The following is a 23,374-nucleotide window of genomic DNA, read 5'->3' as shown; positions in this document are numbered from 1 at the left end:
GGGCTTGTTAGGAGCTCTGTTGTCATTTCATGCGTACTTGGGGCGGCCAAGACCTGTTTTTCGTGATGCAGGCAGGCAGCCCCAGATGGCGATACAAGCCCCCTCCATGGCTTCTTGCCCCCATCCCCCCCAGACCGCCTTGAGAGGCTTGTATACATGATGTATTTGTGACTTTGCATCAGCTCCAACTAGTCTATTGAGCATGAGCACTCCGTTGTAATCAGTTTTTTTTTAGTAATATAATCAGCCACATTTTACTTCCCAAAAAAAGGAAAAAAAAAAAACCTACAGCAGTTTAGATCTAAACCAAAGCCCTTGTTGGAGACTTCAGATTTCTCAACCAACTAGTCAACTCCCTGTGTGCCAATGATCTTGATGGATGGATCCACTGCCTCATGCTCTACCCCCATGAAGAAGCTACAACTACACAGACTTTTTTAAAACAATGCATGGTTGTATTAATACTAGTAAAATACTTATATCAGCCCCTAGTATGGGCACAATTCATAGCAGGGCTTGCTATGCTTTCTTCAGAGCCTTAAGCAAGAATGAAGCAAGATCTCCCCTTTACAAACTACACAGACTTGAGGTGCAAAATCTTGTATGAGCTTACTCCTAATTTTCCATCATACAACGCAGCTCCAGACAAAAGCCACAAGTTCAGACTGACAAGGAATAGAAAAAGATACCACCACTCACCAATAAGACTTGTGATTATCGAAGAAACCTAACACCTGATTCTCTTGCATGCATCACACAGATCATTAACACTATTTATGGTAATCAAAGGTACTTAAGTCTCATCGCCTTGTACAAACATGTCATAGAAAATATAAAATAGGGTGATTGAGAATAGTATACAAACTTTTTATCGTCTCCTGAAACAATCTCTTCCAGCTGCCTGATTTGTCGAAGGGTGACTTTCCTAGTACTGCACCATTTCTTCCTTTATCACGCTCAATTGCCTTTCCAATTTTCTCAAAGCCTGGGTTTGATTCTCCAAAATGATATAGGTATTGGGCATGCCAAAGACATTCATCTGATGCTGCTACATTCCATGACCTAAAAGCATATAATCAGCTTTATTACCCTCTGAGAAGGACTTCAGACCTTAATGCATTCTTAGGAATCTGTACATACTCCACGTACCTGCAGACCAAAGCAGCTCTGCCCAAGGAGCGAGCATCTAAAAACTGAAAGGTATGAACCAGAATGTCCCTTGAAGCATCAAAAAGAGCTGGCCCAACAAAAAAAAACATGAAGGAAAGAAAGATTGCCACCAATACTTTGCTTTCAAGTATCATAACATGCTAAAGATCCAAATTGCCACATTAACTGCAGTAAACACTAACCTGCCTCAAATCCTCTACATTTGCTTTGTCTACGCTGCTGTACAACTGCAGCATGCTTGAACTCACTTAAAACCAAGGCTTTTTTCTGTCTAGGCAATACACTTTCTGCAATTTGCACCAATGCATTCACAGCAGACAGCTCTTGTATTGTCTCCAGCCTGTCAGTAGAAACCAGATCTTATCCTTCGATAACAACTTACACAGTTATAGATGCATTAAACTCACAAAACTTAGAATTTTGAACATAACTACATCAGTTATATTTGTGTGTTTCAGTTTGAGATGCCAACATGACTTTTGAAGTCCCAATCTCATGAGGACGTGAAACTTTGAGATGCTTTAATCTTGCTGATAACATTTGATTAAGTTATTAACCAAATGTGCAAGGCTCTTTAAGCACATGTGATGCACATGGCAAATATTCCATAGTAACAAGCCAAGAACCCCGAGGGTGCAATGGGTGTCAAAGGCAAACGTTGTGATAAGTGATGTGGATTGGGTTCTATTGGTCAATTGGTATCAAATTGGACCCTAGGGCAGTGATTTGGCCAATAAGTGTCGGTGGTGACACTAGGGACTAGCATTAATTAATTAATTAATGGGGACCACTCTAGGTTGCAAATGGCCGAGCCAATTTAATTATGGATGGGCACATTTAATTTTCGGCAGGGTCAAAAAGGCTGAAATTAATTTTCAGGATTATTTAATTCTGAAAATGAATTAAATGGCTGGATAATGCTGAAAAATGGGTTTGAAGGCTGCCACTTCGCAAAAATGCTCATGCAAACTAAGAAAACGTTTTTGGGGGCTGGGACTCAACCATTCAGTTAGTTTACAATTTGGGAGAGGGGGAGAGAGAGAGCTGCTGGTCCATTTTCTGATCAAAGAACAGCAATTTGCTGCAAAAGACAGTCATCCGGGGACCTCAGCAAGAAAGAGACAGCAAGAAGTCACCTTCCAAGGACTGGTAACAACATTGTTGATTAGGTGACACCATTTTGGAGGCGCCTAGCAGTAGGTGATTGCATTAAATATAGGCTGAAGCAAGCAGCAGGCTGAATTTAGGGTTTTCTCATGATGAAAATCAAATTTCTCTCTCATCTTGGCTTTCTTTCACCTTCTTTAACCCATTCTTAGGAGATCTCAGCATTTCTCAGCCATTTTGAGTAGACCTCAGTCAAATTTGATGGATAGCAGAGAGATCTCTGTTGTAAACCCTAAATTTCTGCAGAAATTAGGGTTTAGCAACCACCTTGGGACTTATGCCAATAGGAAAAGGCCTCGCACACTAAAATCAGCACTTGAAATTCATGGAATTGACAAGGATTTCAAATGCCAAGCTATCCATTGTGACTTGGGGCAACATTCAACCAATTGGTGGTTCCATCTGTGCGATTTCTAGGTGAAAAATCAAGGGGCAATTGGCCCGACTTGATCGCTAATTGTTGTTACAGCAAAGAGGATTTTTGGAACAGCAAAAGAGATTGTGAATCTCAACTTGTATTCATTCCATTAGCAATCAAGTTAAATAAATACCGAAAGGGATACTGTCATGAGGACATGTATTTTTGAAACCTCACTTACTATGTGGATTGATTTTTAATCACATGGTTAAGTAAATGTTGCAAATGTGAGATGTAACTGGGGTTAGAGTAAATTTACGAACCCGCAACCCGAGAAAATCACGGATATCAAAGATACAAGTTGCTATAAGTTATGCCGCATACGTACTTGGTGGTATCTAGTGCCAGTTGTTGGCCTAGGTCATTCATTTGGCCATAAGTGTCAGTTGGTAACACTAGAGACGCGGCGTTTAATGGTACCTAACGCCAATCTGATGGTCAAAGATGGCATAGAGACACTTGGAAATGGAAGTTCCCTACCCAATTTAATAATTGGCCAATCACATTATTTTTCAGAGCATCAAAATAATTATTAAATTAATTTTTGGTATTTAAAAACTGAAAATTAATATTTATTTTTGGATAATGCAGAAAAAACCATTTGGAAAGGTTGTCACTTGTTAAAAATGCCCATGCAAGACTGAAGAACGTCTTTAGAGGATAGAGAGAGGCATTTTAGTGTATTCAACATGCAAAAGAGAGAAATGAGATGTTGTTGGTCTGATTTGCAGCCATTGAAGGACCTTTTGAGACAGCCAAGAGCAGGAGAAAACCAACCAACAGCAGGTGATCTGAAGATTACGGTATTGAGATCACCAAAGGTTGAGAAATTTCAACTTTCTCTCTTGTAAACTCTAATTTGCAACAAAAATTAGGGTTTAGCAACAGCCTCGAGAAGTGTGCCCAAAATTGGAAGTTCCAAGACTTGGATTCAACAAGGCTAAAACTATTCTTAGTCAAATTCAAGTGGAGGGACCAGCAAATCAATGAATTTGGGGCATTTTCCATCTCCATCAAAGCGGGTGAAGGCCAAGGGGCAAATCGGATTGAAGAGTTGCTCGTCATTTTGGACAATCAAGTACGGGCATATCCTTATGGTTCTCAACACCACACAAAGTCCGACATTCCTCCTATGCATTGCATGTTTTCATCACCTTTGTACTAGGGCACTTGGGCAAGGGCAAGTGAACAATTTCCCCGCGAGGGACACTATCCAAGTGGCACCTACTGCATGAGCATTCTTCAGCATGTAGCATTGCATCTCCACCTCACTCTTCTCTTGTTTTCCTTTTTGGGCCTAAGAGGGGGTGTTGAGAAACCCTTCACCTGCAGTTTGCGTTTTGCGTTTCTGCGTTTTGCGTTTAGGGTTTGCAGCCCCAAAAAGGGGCGCCATCCTAGACTAACTATGCCTATTTATAGGCCACTTTCTTATTTATTCCTTACGGCTAATTCATAAAATTCGTCACCTCTTCTCTCTAGCCTCTCCACTACCCTCACACCCCTTCAGGAGGACATTGCGGTTCGTGGTTGGTAGCTGTCTTCATCATCTTCCTTGTGCTACGGCACCCTTGTTCCCTTATATCACATTCACTCCATGATTTAGAACTTCATCATTCCATTCATCAGAGTTTCTTCTCTCTTCTCTTCTCTTCTCCATGTTTGCCGAGTTCACTCTGTGTTCCTCCCCGCAAACCCTACTATCTCACCAGTACGTCATCTTTTGACAACAGGAACTTGTTAGCAAATATGGCAGTTCATGGCTCAGTTTGTGCATATCAGTGGGCTGGGGTACCAAGATATTATACTGATCGTTTAGGCATTTTTCCTAGCATTTTATGATGGTCATTTTAGCATTTATTGCTGGTTGACTTGACATTATTTGTGGCATTATTTTTGCCTATTTATTCAAGCTTCTCCTCCACATTATCATCATTCATCACCTAACAAGTTCTGGTGGAGGGAGACGAGAAAGTGCCCACAGCTGATGACTCACATTGGTTCTATATTGTCTCATATCTTGGTATATGGATTCCGTTTCTGGAGTGTCTCTTTGCTTCTGAGTTCTTTGTGCAGTGTTCTTTTCTTTTGCAATGTTTCTCTTTCTCTTTTCTTTGCCTCTTGTGTACAGCACTCTATTACAATAGTTTTCCACGCACTTCCATCACTGCATCCACTCTTGACATGGTATCAGATTGCAAGATCATTGTTCTTGCTGCTATTTTACATTCTTTCAGGTCTGAGTTCTGACTTTTGGTCTGCTGATTGGACTTGTTCTGACTGCTACGACCGATTTCCACCTAAGTGACCATTTTCGTTTTCTACATTTTCTTCTAATCATTTTCTACATGTTTCTTGAGCGTTTTGTAGAGTGCCATTTTCGTTTTCAGCTTTTTGGGCCTGTTTCAAGGTTGGAGACCTGTTACTGACCCTTCCAAATCTATGTTTTGGTGTCTACTGCCTACGTTTTACTGATTAGCACCTGCGTTTTGGCTGTTTGGTCCTGTGCAAGGCTGGGCAGCAATATTTTCAAGTTGGTTCTAGTTATTTTTTGGTCCATCTTCTCACTTTGTGGTACAATGTTCAACTTTAGAGATTCATGTGCATCCGGTTGTCGTGTTTTCGTCACTACACTCTCGTTACACTCTCTACGTGCTTTCTTTACTACTTGGAACTTGTGCAATCCTTATGAGTCTGTTTTCATCTTCTTTGCATCTCCCTCATGATGGCTCCTTCGGCATCTCCTCCTGATGGTCAGCATGCAAATATTCTTTACTCATCTCTAAGTGTTATATTGGAGACTTGCTGTGTTCAACTTCAAGTTTCCATGAGGATGCTATCTCTTGGTACTTCAGAGGTTCCTGTTTTAGAGAAGTGCCATATGGCCGAAGAAGTCTCAATGCTATTATTGTGGCAAGAAGGGATATCCTTGGAAGGATTGCAAGACATTAGCAACTTTACAACAAGAGCAAGCGCAGATGGTGATGACCAGTGATGACTCTCTAGGCGAGTCGTCATCTTCTCCATGTCCAAGTTTAGGCTCCATCTATGTGGCCCCAACAATGGCTGCAGGGGCCTCCCTTCCAGACTGCTAGTATACGTGATGGGATCATCCCCTACAACTCTCCAGTGCCAAAGAGGGAGTGTGAGTAAGTGGTGAGATGGGGTAGGTGCACCTCATCTATACATGTATACAAGTACACAGGCTCCAGCAAGGCGTTTCCTTGACGCACCAACCAAAGTTTAACAGGTTCAAATCCTGGAGCTGGGATTGACATCCAGGTTCATGATGAGCTGTTTATTTGACAAAGGGCAAGATTGGCTCCTAGTCTAAGCTCACATGGAGGGATACTTTGGTCACATATGTTCAGAGGCATTTTTAACAGGATAGTCTTGTATGCTACTGTGAGACATTATTGAAAGATATTGAGAGCTACTATAATTCTTCTCTATTTTTAAGAGCTGGTACGATCGACATTGACATCAAGTTCTCTCTAAGACACCTTGGTGGTGGCTTGCGCACCCATTGCTTGGGTATCTATGGTTCTACTCTGGTGGTCCTTGTTGTATGTACTATGATGGGACATTATCATTGTATATTGTATTGTATCAAATCATCCATGATCTGAGAGAGGATATTAGCAGATATGTTAGATCATTATTCATCACTTGACCAGTTCTAGTGGAGGGAGAGGAGCATGTGTCAATGCCTTCATAGCTAGTGACTCACATTGGTTCTGTACTGTCTCATATCTTGGTATATGGATTCCATTTCCCGAGTATCTCTTTGCTTCTAAGTTCTCGATACAATGTTCTTTTCTTTTACAGTGTTTCTCTTTCTCTTTTCTTTATCTCTTGTGTACAGTAGTCTATTATAGCAATTTTCCATACACTTCCATCATCGCATCCACTTCTAATAGGACCACATACGAGAATGTATGGCACAAATTCCTATGGTATGCAAGGCCCAATGTATTCGGGTATGGCTGGAAATATACAAAACCCATTGTACGGTGACATTAGTCTGATGGCTGGGGCACAAACTAGCATGTTTGGTAATGCATCTACATCCCCAAATGCTTATGGGACTCAAGGAATGAGTATTGGTCATGCAAATGCTCTATTAGGCATTGGTTTTGGTATAAATTCAACAAGTGCATCCTTTTTGCAACAGCCAACATATGATAACTTGACACCAAAAGAAGCAACAAAAGACTATGATGAGGGTGGAAAAGCAATGAAGTTTGAGTCCTTCAGTGGTGCACAAGATAGGCTAAAAGCTTTGACTTACATTTAACAATTTGATGCAACCTATTCAAGGAGGAATTTCACCGAGTCCTCGAAGATTCAAAAGCCAACCACTTTCTTGAAAGAGAATGCATTGCAGTGTTGGTCCACTCTTTTAATGCAAGGTAGAGCACCATCAACGTGGGTACAATTCAAGCAAATTTTTGCATCAAATTGGTTGACAAGTATCTTTGAGGAGGACATCATGACAACTTGATATAAGCTGGATGTCATGAGGACATGTATTTTTAAAATCTCACTTAACATGTGGATTAATTTTTAATCATATGGTTAAGTAAATGTTACACATGTGAGGTATAACTCAGGTAAGAGTAAATTTACGAGCTCGGTACCCAAGAAAATCACGGAATGTCAAAGGTAAAAGTTGTTATAAGTTATCTTACACAAGTACTTGGTGGTATCTAGTGCCAGTTGTTGGCCTAGGTCATTCATTTAGCCATAGGTATCAATTGGTGATACTAGAAAAGTGGCTTTAAATGGTACCTAACGCCAATCTGATGGTCAAAGATGACGTAAAGACATTTGGGAATGAAAGTTGCCTAGCCAATTTAATTATTAGCCAATCAAACTATTTTTCAAGGCACCGAAATAATTATTAGATTACTTTTTAATATTTAAAAACTAAAAATTAATATTTAATTATGGATAATGTTGAAAAAACCATTTGGAAAGGCTGCCACTTGGTCAAAAATGCCCATGCAAGATTGAAAAACGTCTTTGGAGATTAGAGAGAGGCATTTTAGTGTATTCAAACTATAAGAAAGGGGAAGAAGATGCTTCTTAAAAATTATAATTTAATTATGGATAATGCTAAAAAAACCACTTGGGAAGACTGTCACTTGTCAAAAATGCTCATACAAGATTGAAAAACGTCTTTAGAGGCTAGACAGTGACATTTTAGTGTATTCAGCTTGCAAGAGAGAGGGAGGAGATGCTGCGGGTTGATTTGCAGCCATTGGAGGATCTTATGAGGTAACCAAGGGCAAGAGAAGACCAATCAACAGCAGATAACAGTATCTATAGGCTGTTGAGACAGAGCAACAGCAGTAAATAACTGATTTTCTTCACTTCTTTGCATCTACAAGTTGTTGAGACAGGGCAGCAACAGTAAATGACAAATTTCCTTCAGTTCTTCACAAAGAAAGTCTGAATTTTCTCTCTCCTCGATATTCTCTCTCTTCTCCTAGCCTTGTTCCAAAGATTAGAGCATTGAGATCACCAAAGACTGAGAAATTTCAAATTTCTCTGCTGTAAACCCTAATCTATAGCAAAAATTAGGGTTTAGGAGCAATCCCGAGAAGTGTGCCAAAAACTGGAGGCTCCAAGACTTGGATTCAATAGGGCTGAAGCTATTTTTAGTCAAATTCAAGTGGAGGAACCAGCAAATCAATGAATTTGGGGCATTTTCCATCTCCATCAAAGCAGATAAAGGCCAATTGACTGCCCGAATCAAGTGGCAAATCAGATTAAAGACTTGCTCGTCATTTTGGACAGCAAGGGGAGTTGGAATACCAAAAGGGATTTGGAGAATCCCATTGTACATCAACTTCTTCTTCAATTAAGTTAAATAAATACCAAAAGGGACACCAATGTTAGGGCCACATTGCAAATAAATTTTTTGTTTGTGAACAAGAGGGTCACATTGCAAGGGACTGTCCCAATAGACAACAAGCTCGAAAATCAAAAAATCAGGGAGATTCTAAAGGAAAGAAGCCCAAAACATGAGTAGGATTGGTGTTCGATGTTGTTAGTTATCAACCCAATGATGATGCTATTGAGTTGTATAGAGCATGGGGCAAAATTAGGGATCGGTATGCATTGATTTTCTTTGATAATGGTGCACAAGCCAACTTCATCTCTGTTGACATGGCAACCCATCTAGGCATCAGAGAGGATGAGATGGAGCCTAAGGGGGATGTTGGAATGGCATGTAAAGGCTACGTAGCGCCTGTCACACCACTCATTGGAAAGCTTTGGTTGCATATACAAGGATATGTGGACAGCAAAGAGTTCTTCATTGCTCCACTTGAGGGTTGTGATGTATCGCTTGGTATACCATGGTGTCATCGTATGCATGCACTGATTGATTCTCATCCAAAAAAGATCACTATTCAACATGAGGAAAATGCATTCACTTAATGTAAAGTTGAAAGGTGAATTTGTCCTTGTATCTACAACTGTCATTTCTAAAGTAATGAAAAATCATCTTTTCGAGTACTTGATTTTTACTAACGATAAAGATGATAGTGAGAATGTTGGCAACATATCTAAGTTAGAGAAGGATCGCATGTCATTTCTAAAAATGCATGCTAATCACTTCTATCAATCACTTCCAGGGCAGCTACCGCCTGAAAGGCCAGAAGATCATGGCATAGATCTTATCCTTGGAAGTAGCCCATCTGATAAGCCACCCTACAAAGTCAGTGCAGCTCAACAAGAGGAGATTAGGAATCAAGTGAATGAGCTATGAGAGAAAAAGTGTTGATTCAGCCCAACTCATCTCCCTTTTGTTCTCATGTACACTTGGTGCAAAAAAAAAGATGGTTTATGGCATATGTGCATTGATTATCGTACTCTGAACAAGGTCACGAAAAAGAATCACTTTTCGATTCCTCGAATCAATGATGTTATGGATAGGTTGCAAGGGGCAGCCATATTCAGTTGTATAGATTTGAAAAGTGGGTATCATCAGATATGCATTAGACCGGAGGATGTGTTTAAGACAGCTTTCAGAATATCTTTTGGGCTACATGAGTTCCTTGTCATGCCTTTTGGTCTTACAAATGCTCCTGCCACTTTTAATCAAATGATGGATTGCAACTTCAAGCCACATAGAGGATTTGTGGACATCTTCTTTAATGACATGATTGTCTATTCAAAGAATGAGGAAGAGCATAGAAGACACTTGGACATTGTGTTCAATGAACTACATGAGCATAGACTAGTTATCAATGACAAGAAAAGTGAATTCTTTTTGCATGAAATTCACTTTTGGGGGCATATTGTATCGGCTAATAGTATTCGCATGGACCCTACAAAGGTTGAGACAATATGATCATGGTCACCTTAGAGAAATATGCATGAGATCTGCAATTTCTTGGGTTTATATTCTTACTACAGGAAGTATGTACGTGGATTAGCTAAAATTGCATCTCCATTGCATGCCTTGCAAAAGAAGAATGTGCCATTTAGATGGACAGCAGTGAAATTTTCAGCATTTGAAAAGTTGAAGGAAAAGATGACTTTAGATCCTATGCTTGTGTTGCCCAATCTAAGAAAGTCATTCGTAGTTCAATGTGATATATGTGGTAATAGCATTGGGGCTATATTCTTATGCAAGAAGGCAGAGTTCTGGCTTATGAGAGCCGAATTCTTCATGGTGCATAAAAGAATTTGCAGGTCTATGAGAAAGAACTCTTGGCTGTAATTCATGCATTGTCTACATGAAAACATTATTTGTTGGGGGCTGATTTTACAATGCAAACGGACCATCTGACTTTGAGATACTTTTTGACGCAAACAAAGTTGTGAGAGAAGCATATGAGATGGGCAAATTTTCTCTCTAAGTTTCATTTTTAGATTATACATATTGATGGTAAAAAGAATGTTGTAGCTGATGCATTGTCACGTAAGCCACAAATTTCAGCCCTCAGGATGGTTTATCACACTGAGTTCAATACCATGAAAGAGCAATATGTTGCTGATTCGAACTTTGCCAATGTTTATAATCAGTTGTGCAATGGCCAAAGGCATAAGCACTTTGTGCTAAGAGATGGATTTCTGATAATGCATGGACGAGTGTGTGTCACAAAGCAGTTAAGACCCAAAGTTATAACTAAAAGTCATGTTGCTCCGTATGCAGGACACAGAGGCATTGATGCCACAGTCAAGGCAATGGAGCATTTCTTTTATTGGCCAACTTTGAGGCATTATGTAGAACAGTTTGTCAAGATATACATTGTATGTCAGAAGGTAAAGCATGATAGGCAAAAGATTTCAGGCTTATTGGAACCCTTGCCTATTCTAGACAGGCCTTGGCAGAGCATTGCAATGGACTTCATTTTTGAGCTTCCTAACATACCTACAAGGAATCATGGGATATGGACTATCTTTTGCAAATTTAGCAAACAAGCCCATTTCATTCCAATAAGAAAGAAAATAAAAGCTGATCATATGACACGATTGTTTTTACAGCACACCTTTAAGTATCATGGCATGCCAGAGTCGATCATTAGTGATCGAGACCCTCCAATGACCAATTTATTTTGGAAGGGGTTGTTTGAGAATCTGAGTACCACACTGAAATTCTCATCCTCCTTCCATCCGCAGACAAATGGTCAATCTGAGGAATATTTCCATAGTGTTAGATCTTTTGAGGTGCTATGTTTTAGACCATAAAACACAGTGGGAGCGGTATTTTCCTTAGTTGAGTTTGCTTACAAGAACACAGTGCATGGTTCCACTGGCAAAGCTCCATTTGAAGTGGTTGAGGGTGGCAAGACGATACCACCTATCTTGCAATCTAAAGATAAGATATTTAAGGCTGACCATTATGTGGAAAACTTGGATGTAGCCTATGAAAAGATAAAGTATGCACTTCAGAGATCACAAGAAAAGCAAAAGAGGGCAGTTGATCCTCATAGATGTGCTTTGTAGTTTGCAAAGGGCGATTATGTATTGCTGCATTCTGAAAAGGCAAGGCTGAAAAATATGAAAGGAAGAGAAAGACTATATCCGAAGTTGAGTATGAGATACTATGGGGCCTTTCAAGTGTTGGAGAAGATTTGTGATGTGGCATATCAGTTGAAATTACCTCCATATTGAAGGATACACAATGCCTTTCATATCAGTCTGAATTCAGTATGAGGTTGAGGAGCTAGATGAGATTTTGGTACCCGAGCAGATTTTGGAACATAAGGAAAGAAATATCAAAGGAAAAGTTTCCAAGAGATACTTGGTGAAAATTATTATTATTCATCAATGGATGCCACATGGATGGAAGAGGATGACTTGGCAAACCATCCTCAATTGTTGCAGCTTTACCTAGATACCTTTCAATTAGAGCCGACTTTAGTTCAGGCTCAATCAGGTTTAGTAGAGTAAGGGTCCAGAGTATTGCATGACCTAGATACCTTTCAATTAGAGCCGACTTTAGTTCAGGCTCAATCAGGTTTAGTAGAGTAAGGGTCCAGAGTATTGCATGATGCTCAAGGGGAAGGTAGCACTTCCACTCTCCCAGTTGTGGACAGCTCTTGTATGTAGTGGATCCTGGATGTATTTAGCATACATCCAAGGTTCTACGCTGATAGTATGTTTGCCATGAGGTCACTACTTATTGTACTAGTTACTATGAGATGTATGCAAATGAGTATGAGTTTCACCGAGGCACTGGAACTATACTTTTGCATCAATTTATGATCAGTTTGATATGATTTTTTACCTCAATTTGAGACAAAAACTCTAATTAGTTTCGACTCAGTTTGAGAACTATTTATGGTCACGTTTGGGATCAATTTTTGCATTGATTGTTGGTCAATTTTTGCAACGATTTTGTGATCAGTTCTCAGATCAGCAAGTGATCAATTTAAGATCAGAATATACTCAGTTTCAATGGTTTACGACTGGTTCCATGGACAACAACATGTTAGTAAATGCCATTGATAGTTTTAGCTATGGTTTATGCTGAATTGATGATTTTCTATGGTTGATAGTCATAACAGTTAAGAAACATGAGTTATGGATGCATCCAATGAGTTTCTAGCAACAGTTTTGGACTGATTTCAGTTTTATGTTATATATATACTGGCTGGAAAATTTCAACAGGCTTGCTCCAAAGATACACTCCTATGGGTTAAGAGCTATGCAAAATTATCTGCAACGCTCAAAACACTTCTGCAAAATGATCAACTCTCTTCCTTATGGTGGTTGCCCGCAGATCATCAATGAATACTTTCAGCTCCTTTGGGGAGATGTCACCAAAGGTCTTGTCGGCTGTTCTTTGCCACGAACCAGGTGCATTACACAACCCAAATTCCATCACATGGTATGCAAAGGTACCAAAGACTGTAATAAACGTCATTTTTAGCTTGTCTTGCTCAACAATCGCCATTTGGTTATACCCTGCAAAACAGTCCATAAACGAATAGCTTTCCCTACCCGCTAGTTGATCCAAAATTTGGTCAATAAATGGCAACGGGTAGTAATCTTTAATAGTCTGCTTATTCAACTCTCTAAAGTCTACACAAAGACACATTTGATTATTCTTCTTCTTCCTGATCACAACTGGTGAGCACCATTCAGTATGTTGAACAGGAAGATCAAACCCGCTTTCTGCAACTTCTATAGTTCCTCGTACAACCCGTCCCTTAATTCAAAAGGCATACGCCTTACTTTCTGACATACAGGGTGGCATGTCTCTGGTTCAGTTCACTTGGGTGATGATAGGTCACTTGCTATTGTTGGCATTGGGGATGTACGGCTGCAGTTCTCTATTGGCAGTACTTTTCTGTTACAGGATGTACGTCATGTACCTGCGCTTACACGCAATCTTATGTCTGTAGGGCAGCTTGATGATGTTGGGTTTCATGTTTCATTTGGGAATTCTGCCTAGAAGATCACCCGTGAGGCAAACTTGTGCTTGCTAGAGGTGCCAAAGCTGGCAGCCTTTATCCTCTTGTAGTTGATGGGTCCTCTGTTAACCATGTTTTGTCAGTGGGTTCCATCCCACATGTATCTCTTTGGCATGCCCATTTGGGTCATATGTCCTTGAAAGAAATGAAAATGCTTTCTAGTTTGCAGTACTTACCGCCCCTTGACTACGCATGTTTTGATTCATGTGAGCATTATCTTTATGGCAGACAGACTAGGAATACACATAAAAAGTCTGGTAGGACACGCATAAGTGAGCCCCTGGCATTAGTACATTCGGATGTCTGTGGGCCCATGCCCTATCAGTCTATGGGTGGTGCAAAATATTTTGTGACGTTCATTGACAATTTTTCGCGTAAAATCTAGGCTTACCCCATTAAGCTTAAGTCCGAGGTCTTAGCTGTGTTTCAGAGATGGCTTGCATTTGTTGAAAACCAGACTGGGCATAGGCTGAAATGCTTTAGGACCGACAATGGGGAAGAATATATGTCATGTGCTTTTGAGCAATTATGTGACGAGAGGGGTATTAAGAGTCAGTTGACTGCCCCCTATACCCCACCCCAGAATGGTTTCGCTGAGCGGATGAATAGAACCATCCAGGAGCATGTACGCAGTATGCTTAGCCATGCAAGCTTACCACAGAGCTTTTGGGCTGAGGCAGTCAATACACCTGTGCATGTTATAAATAGATCACCTTCTAGTGGTTTGGATTTCCAGGTTGCAGAGAAGGTAGGGACTGGGGAACCTCCATCTTATGCGCATCTACGTGTCTTTGGATGTGAGGCATTTTGCCATGTGCCCAAAGACAAGCATACTAAGTTGCATCCTAAGAGTGTCAAATGCATTTTCCTTGGCTATGGGGATGCAGGCGAGATGGGTTACCGCCTCTGGGATCCGCAAGCACGGAAAGTCATCCACAGCCATGATATAGTCTTCCATAAAGACAAGATGCATAGACAGCCTGAGAAGGTGGTAGAGATACGCAAGGTTATATTCCAGGAGGAGCCCCGTGCTTCAGTACAGCCTGCACAGCCAGTTGGACAGCCTGCAGCAGCAATTGGTACACATGGCCAGGGTGTTGGACTGGCCGCAGAGCCTACCGTGAGATGATCTACTAGAGATAGACGTCCACCTAATAATTTTGAGCCCTCGATGCATTATGTCTTGGTTACAGATGCAAGAGCCTCTTACCTATGATGAGGCTATGTGCAGGGGTGACAATCACTCCTGGAAGAGGGTTATACAGTTTGAGATAAACTCCCTACACAAGAATATGACTTGGGATTTAGTTGCACTACCTCAGGGTAAGAAGGCCTTGCCATGCAAATGGATGTACAAGCTGAAAAGTACCCCTGGAAACCCCAAGCCGGCTTATAAGGCAAGACTTGTCGCTAAGGGTTTTAAACAAGAGCATGGAGTTGACTTTGATAAAGTCTTTTCTCCTGTGGTCAAGATGACCACCCTACGCTTGGTTTTGGCCTTAGTCGCGCAGCTTGACTTGAACTTGTACGAGATGGATGTCAAGACTGCATTCTTACATGGGGATTTGCATAATGAGATATACATGAAGCAGCCTAAGGGCTTTGCAGGACCTGACGGGAGCACCTAGTGTGTAAGTTGAAGAAAAGTCTTTATGGCTTGAAGCCGGCACCTAGGAAGTGATATCATAAGTTTAATACATTTACGCAGTCACAGGGCTACAATAGAAGTGCTATGGATCCGTGTCTTTACACGAAGAAAGCCCGTAATGGCTCATTGCTTATTTTAGTACTTTATGTGGATGATATGCTGATAGCAGGAAAAGCTCATGATGAGCTGGATGCTCTTAAATCTCAGCTGAAGAAGAGCTTTGAGATGAAGAATTTGGGACAGGCCTCTCACATTCTTGGTACGCGCATTAAGCGTGGCAGGCATCAAGGACTACTCTATCTCTCACAAAGGAAATACATTTATAAAGTCCTTGAGCGTTTCCGCATGCAGGATGTAAAAGCCTATTGGCGGTCCATTACCTTCTTATGTGAAGGTTTCACAATCCGATTGTCCACAGACGGATGAGTAGAGGGCCGAGATGGTCAAGATCCCTTATGCATCAGCCGTGAGCAGTTTGATGTATGCCATGATAGCCACTCGTCTAGATATTGCCTTTGCAGTTGGTGTTGTGGCATGCTATATGGCTACACCTGGCAAAAAGCATTAAATGCCGTAAAGGGTATCATGAGATATCTGAAGAACAGCATATATATGTATTTGCTATGTCAGCCACGATACAGGAGTTGTGGGCTACACAGACTCCGATTATGCAAGACATGCAGATAGTAGGAGGTCCACTTCCGGCTATGTCTTTACCTATACTGGAGGTGCTATTTCTTGGATGAGGCCGAGTATGTTGCGGCCACTGAGGCTTGCAAGGAGGCCATATGGTTGGGGTGTTTGGTTCATGACCTTGGGATTGATACTATACCTACGCTGCATTCGGATTCTATGGGTATTCAACTAGCCAAGAATCCGGTCTTCCATGCGAAGACGAAACACATTGAGGTGAGGTATCACTTCATACGTGGGGTCGTGGAGGACAAGTCTATTGACCTTGTCAAGATCTCCACTAACGAAAATCCTGCAGATCTGCTCACAAAAAGCCTCACTACTGAGCGCTTTGCCTTCCTCAAGAGATTAATGGCCGTTGGATGAGATGATGTTTTTCCTCATCCTGTTGTACATGTGTACATTGTACTGTCTTTTCTTTTTCTTTTCACTCCTCACTGGGGCAAATTCACCTTTAAGTGGGAGGTTGTTGGGGGTAAAGGCCCCTGCCTAACCGCATGTGTATTACTACACTGACAGTACCCACCACTGCTCACTTCAGGTGGTGAGCGCCCGTCATCGTCACTTTATTCTTTATTCTTTTAGTGACAGTTTGAATAAAGAAAGGCCCGATCACACATTGTGACTGTTGAAGTTCCCATTTGTGTCTCTCTCTTCTTACTCTTGCTCTTCGCCATAGCTTACTTCCAAGCAAGCTTCGATCCTTCTCACCTTTCACTTGGAACCCGTACCAACATGAGAAAGCATCATACACTAAAATCAACACCTAAAATTCATGAAATTAACAAGGATTTCAGATGTCATGCCATCCATTGTGAATTGGGGCAACATTTGGCCAATTGGTGGTTCCATTTGTGCAATTCCTAGGAGAAAAATCAAAGGGCAACTGGCCCGAATTGATTGCTAATTGTTGCTACAACAAAGAGGTTTTTTGGAATAGCAAAGGAGATTGTGAATCTCAACTTGTACTCACTCCACTAGCAATCAAGTTAAAGAAATACCGAAAGGGGTGCCACGCTGGGGCCAACAGGGTGTCCAATGTCCAAGATTATTAAGGTAAATTGTGCATTCCAATTTATGTTTATTTGCTGATTGCTATAATTAAGTGCTTAATCAAGGAAATACCACCCTCTCCAAGAAGGAAGGTTGGTTTCACCCAACAAGACTGCATGCACAACACTGACCTGCCTCAGTAAGAAGAGGACTAATTTCTACTTATTATACTAATATGGATATTAACAAAGAACTCAGAGCTGCTACTTAATACATTTGATGATAGCTGCTGCATTCATGACATTTGTATAATCTCATTGATTATCCAAACATGCCACTACATTATATCCCCCAAGTTGCATTAGCCAAAGGATCAACTCGTGTGTGTGTGTGTGTGTGTGTGTGTGTGTGTGTGTGTGTGTGAATCAAACAAGGTAGACAGATCAAGAAGGACAGAAAGTAGTTAGACAGGTCAGTCAGGTCAGGCAGCTAGTTATGGACGCGTGGGCAGCAGTCGACGAACATCTTCACCAGGCAATCGGTCACCTACAATAGATTGCACAGAATTTCAGGCATGTGAACCCAATTTTCCAAGCTGACTTGGCTGCATTCATTGCCTATTTTTAGGGTACCATTGTGTTGGTCATGATTCAATATTTCCTGAGAGATTGAGAGGTTTGCTAAGAACGCTACATTCACTAATCATTTTTCTAATTAAACTAAAGGTTACTAGGGTTCACTCTCTCTTGTAGACATTCTTCTCTTCCTGAGAGACTCTCTCTCTCTCTCTCTCTCTCTCTCTCTCTCTCTCTCTCTCTCTCTCTCTCTCTCTCTCTCTCTCTCTTGTCGCAGCCTATCTGAAACATCCATCTAGGATTCAACTTGCACACAAGACATGACACAAGCTATATCCACAAACCCCCGTATGAATGATTGTTGTTCTTAGCAACATCCTTGAGAACAAAGTCAAGAAAATAACTCTTGAAAGAATGTATAGACTCCCAAGTAGCCTCTACCTCCAAGCAGTTCTTCCACTTGACCAAATACTTCGAATAAAGAGTCCAACATGACCGTCAAGAACCAATTCAAGTGGAACATATTGAGCAATATCCTTGAGCTGCAAGACTTCCACAATTGGAACTAACAGTTCGCCTTGACCTAATCATTCTTTTAAATGACTCGCGTGGAACACAAGATGAACACGAATCTCTTGACATAAGTCCAACTTGTAAGATACGCTACTTATCTTCTTGGTAATCTAGAAAGGGCCACAAAACCTCAAAGATAACTTATAGTACTCCTTGGTAGTCATTGAATCAGAGTCCTTAGGGACTTTTAAGGTAAAACCCACATGCCCTCTTTGAGCTCTCCAAGAAAACGATGTTAATTAGCATAAAGTGTGGCACAATTCTAGGCCGTTTTAATGCTTTCCCCACAATCGTCAACATCTCTTGCATATCATGCAGAAAATCAACTACATACTACATTTTCACCCCCCCCCCCCCCCCCAAGCTCAACAGAATTAGTGGTTTCAGCTCATACTCATACATAAGCATAGACTAGCTATAGTTGGTAGCCGAATGCTTACCATTATTATAGCCAAACTATCACATGCACACAACATATCCTCCATAGTCTGATATGTCCTCTTAGTCTATCCATTAGTCTTTGGATGTTTCAAGGACAACAAGGCCAATTGACTTTCCAATTTTTGGAAAACCGTCTATCAAATATGGGCAGTGAATTAGGGTCTCAATCACTAACTATTTCATCAAGCACATAATGGCACAAAAATGTGTTTTCCAAGGTAGAAAACTGAAAAAACAAGTACGAAAAGCTTCTTACCTTTTTAAGGTATACCTTATTCATTTTTTTTTGAAGATAATGCTTAAAAAGTAACGTTTTTTCCCCCAAATACATGACCAATCATGAAGGCGATATTTTCTCTTAAAAGGATCTAAAAGCGACGCTTTCTCTCTTGCAAGCGTACCTCGATATTCCTAACAGTCCGTACACTATCAATCTGCGACAATAGAACATTGGGATTGCTAGTTAGAGAGACTTATATTTTGCAATTGTAAATTGAAGTTAATGGAACAAAAGGGGAATCCAATAGAGGGAAGGCAAGTAAATGTTGACAAGTTTGACATTACAAAGACAAAAGATGTTCCTATTATCTCTTTGGAGGAGAGGGATATTTGTTCCATGTTGTATGAGGAGCTTATGGTGTTTGTTCCAGCTATAAGATCAATAACTCATACTTGTAATATAGCTAGCACAAGTACTATTGCAGCCAAAGATGAGGATCTACTTGAGATCTTGGATTCTTGCAATAGGATTTAGAAGTGACTTTTAGTAGTTTTTATTTATGCATTGAACATTTGGTAAGGTTCATGAGGCTTAAGACTTATTTGACATTTTGTCACTTTTATTCATGTTTATCATTTTTATAATGTGTGTGATGTGTCCTTGCTCCAAATCAATATTTGATACTGTTAGGTTTCTTTGAAATTTTGTGTCAACTATCATTGATGATGATGTTAATAGTTATGAATCGTAATGTGATTTTAAAATTCTTGAAGATTTGACATTGTTTACATGTATACATTGTATAATTTGATCATTGGATACATAGATAATGGATAAGTAGGATTATTTCTTTAAATGTTTCATGTATATGGATTCTATGACCCATATTTTTTACTATATAGGTAAGAAACGTTTTTCACACGTTTCCTAAAAATTAATTATGTAGGAAACTTGTTTGAAACTCATTTTCTACCTTGCCGATTCCGAAACTTTTGGCTACCATGCACATTAGGGAAAATATGGACTTAAAAAATGGCCCTTCAGCTTAAGAGTTAATCACTTTCAAAAACTAGTGGATTATGACATGGACCAATAGGAGAGGAAGTGATGCGTACATTTTATCCACTCCCTTTTCCACCTTTCGCTTACAGACATAGTTTTGTTTGAAACTCATTTCCTGCCTTACCATTTTCAAAACTTTTAGTTACTATGCATGTTAGGAAAATATGAAAAAGGGCCTTTAGCTTAAGAGTTAATCGCTTTCATAAACTAGTGGATTATGACGTGATCCAATGGGAGAGGCAATGGTATACACATTTAAACCACTCCCTTTTCCACCTTTGGCCTACAAATGGGGTTTTGATAAAAAGGTAGTGGTTTTTCCAATTTAAAATTCCAAACAATTAGATAGTGGCCTAAGAATTCATAGAGGGATTTTTGAAATTTGAATAGAAATGTGATTTTTAATTGCCAAAAAGTTGGTGCCCATATGCACAAACAATGGAGTGCTTGCCACATGTAAAGGAGCCCCACAAAAAAAGGAGGCAATATCCAAAATTCACGTGTGTGAAAAGGATAATACCCAAAATTGGTGCCGATATGCGCAACCCATCTTGGTTAAAATGTAATTTTAAAATATTATTTTCAAGCTTGTGGGTATGGGATTTGAACTAGGAGCTCTGGTATAAGCCCATGGCCCTACCACTAGGCTAAAGGACAATCTTGTTAAGCCACCTCATAGATCTAGTAAATAACAAAAATTTCATGCTTTTTTTTTCTTTTTGGGAAAAACAACCCATGGATTTGTACAAAATCTCCTTTGCCCTCATTATTGCAATAACACCCCCTCTCACATCGTGGGAGTGTTTGAAGGCCCAACAATCTCGTATGATGAAGTATTGAAGCTTGTGGAAGAGGCTTCATGAAGAGATCTACCACATTATGTGCCATGGGCCAGTAGGCCACCGCTAACTCAAAATCCACAATTGGCTCTCAAACAAAGTGGTAGGACCTTCATCTGCTTTGTGCAAAAGCATGAAACATAGGGTTTTTTGCCAGAGATAAGGCACTCTGGCTATCCACGCACAACTATGTGGAACCTGTCTTTGAAAAGCCAATCTCCCCCAACAAGTGACACAGCCAAACTACCTCCTGAGCTATAGAACAAAGTACACAATACTCAACCTACATAGAAGATAAGGCCATAGTAGGCTAAATTTTACTGCTCCATGAGATATCTCTCAAGCCGAGGAAGAAAGAAAAACCTATAATGGAGCATCTCAACTCCAATCACCTACCCAATCTAAGTCATTCCATCCAAAAAGACTATGACGACTATCAAGATGATGAAAGATGAACACTATGTGATGAATTCCATTCAAAGTTGATCATTCCTCTGTGTTCTTTTGGTTTAGCCTGAGTAGGAGTCTTCATGAATGAATACAACAATGCCACCACAAAAGAGATGGCTGGTCTAGTATGGATAAGCCAGATTAGTGATCCAACAAGACACCTTTACCTGGTAACATTAGGAAGGGGGTCTCCAGTACTAAACAACTTGGACTCTAGGTCCATGGGGACAAGAAATAGGCCAACACTCAGTCATATCAAACTCCGAAAGCAGCTCAAAGATGTGCTTGTGCTGAAGATGAAAATGCCTTGTGTCATCTGATCAATCTCCAGACCAAGAAAGAGGCAAAGGAACCCAAGGTCCAACTCATTCCCTGTGATAATCAAGTCATCTACATATAAGATGACTAAAACACAATTGTCACCCACAACTTTATAATAAAGGTTGGGGTCATGTTCCGATCGATGGAAGCCACTCTATGAGAAGAATCAATCAATCCTTTGGTACCAAGCCCTAGGAAGCTGTTTCAGGCTATAGAGGGCCTTCCAAACACTGGATCAGGCCACCCAATTATAATCAGCAGCCACCCTGCTCACATCATCGGTTGTACATGCCTGCCCAATCATTAGCACACATGGACAGCTGTGTTTCAGCCTGAGATCTGCATTTTGCTCATTTCCAACAAGCTCACCCTAGAGGACTAATTTTGCTCTGTCTGCTGCTGCCACAACGTCATCAGCCTTGGTGGACTGCAGCACTGCTACTGTGTATCATGAGCCGTCACAAGTATGACACAGTCAGAGCTGTTCCCGGGGTCTCCAACACCACTCTCAGCTCACCTCATTCCCAGTCCTCGAGACCAGAGGTAGTGGAGCATAGCAGTTGCGGTCAATGAGAGCATCTATTCAGGCCAACAGTTCATATTCAACTTAAAGGCTGCCGTAAATTCTAGCCACCTGTCTGGTCAAGCAAACTATGGCACTTCCCAAGTCACGAGAGACATCCCCTGGTCCCCTGACCTCTTGCAAACGGTTGCATATAATCTCTCTTAAACCTACAAGTTATCATTTAATGCACAGAAAGAACAACAGTACAACGAGGATAATAAGAATAATCTGTCTTACACCTACAAATTGTCATTTGATGCATAGAAAGAACAACAGTATAACAAGGATAACGAGCAAATGGCTTACTCAGGCACGAAACGAATGGCCTCCCGCACATCTTCGAAAACGTTGGCCTGCAAGCGCTTGGGTGCGACTTTGAAGCATCCTTTTAGAATCGCGGCCAGTTCATTGCACGCTTGAGCGTAGTCGGAGCTGCGAGAAAGATAAAAATACAAATGCCTGATCAGTAAAATCAACGGCAAGGGAACAGGACAGAAAAGGGATTGGGTGGGGGGCGGGGGCATCTTGTGTTACCGCCGAGAGAGGGCTGATTTCAGGGCTAGCTCCTCGTATCGTTGCTGCATCGTACGTATAATGCGGTACAAAAAGCCTGCCTAGAAGAACATCACTGCTTCTCCCTTCGCCTGAGTTTCACGCCTACTAGAAATTGTTCGTCCTGTCTCACGTGGGGCCTCAGGACTATGTGCCACGGGGCCGTGGATCGCAGCTAGGATGTGGACCCCTGCTTTTGGCTCAGGGTAAATCCCACCCCCAAAAATAAACCCCGCCCACGAAAGTAAACCTGGTCTTGGGTGTAAACCCGGCCAGCGCTAAAGGAAACCCAGTCCGCCGGAAAAGGGAGGCTGTCGGATGATTTGAGTGGTCACGCAGCACGTGGATGGGGCCCACGATTTTCGCCGGGCATGAGGCAGGTCCATCATGACAACAAAGGGGAGGGAGGGGGGGTACTTCAGATTAATGGATACGGTGGGGTGCGGGTTATTATACAGTTGCTGAGGGGTGATTGAGGGAAGTCACACACGACATTTGCGCCCCATGGTCAATAGAACGGCGTGGGGAGTCCATTCTTCATATGATTTCCAAAGTGGACCAAAAGTAAACCCAACCCGAATAGTAAACCCGGCCACCTTTTCGTCACAGGGTAAGCGCAAAACTATCGATGCAAAAAACACTCTCGGTATTACCCACAGAATATCTTTGCATGCAATGCATATTGAAGGAATCTTTGTGCAGGAGCTCTGAGGTCCGCGTGGCAACCATACATGGGCATCACAAGTTGAAATC

General features: G+C 41.1%; 1 protein-coding gene across 1 annotated transcript in view; it reads right to left on the bottom strand.

Moving 5' to 3' along the window:
- Positions 1-22,763, bottom strand: part of LOC148020594 (F-box protein At5g52880-like) — a 38,528-nt gene extending 15,765 nt beyond the window's left edge. The window contains exons 1-5 of the mRNA XM_087698376.1: positions 22,604-22,763; positions 22,376-22,501; positions 1,353-1,510; positions 1,150-1,237; positions 866-1,062 (exon numbers count right to left, since the gene is read on the bottom strand). Of these exons, the coding sequence (XP_087554502.1) occupies positions 866-1,062; positions 1,150-1,237; positions 1,353-1,510; positions 22,376-22,501; positions 22,604-22,653 (619 nt within the window). The 5' untranslated portion in view covers positions 22,654-22,763. The remainder of the gene's footprint in view (positions 1-865; positions 1,063-1,149; positions 1,238-1,352; positions 1,511-22,375; positions 22,502-22,603) is intronic.
- Positions 22,764-23,374: the final 611 nt, after the last annotated feature.

Source organism: Lygodium microphyllum, chromosome 18 (genome assembly GCF_053477565.2).
Source record: "Lygodium microphyllum isolate KBCC chromosome 18, Lygodium_microphyllum_v1.1.10, whole genome shotgun sequence".
Lineage (NCBI taxonomy): Eukaryota > Viridiplantae > Streptophyta > Polypodiopsida > Schizaeales > Lygodiaceae > Lygodium > Lygodium microphyllum.
This window is presented reverse-complemented; position numbering and strand designations above follow the sequence as displayed.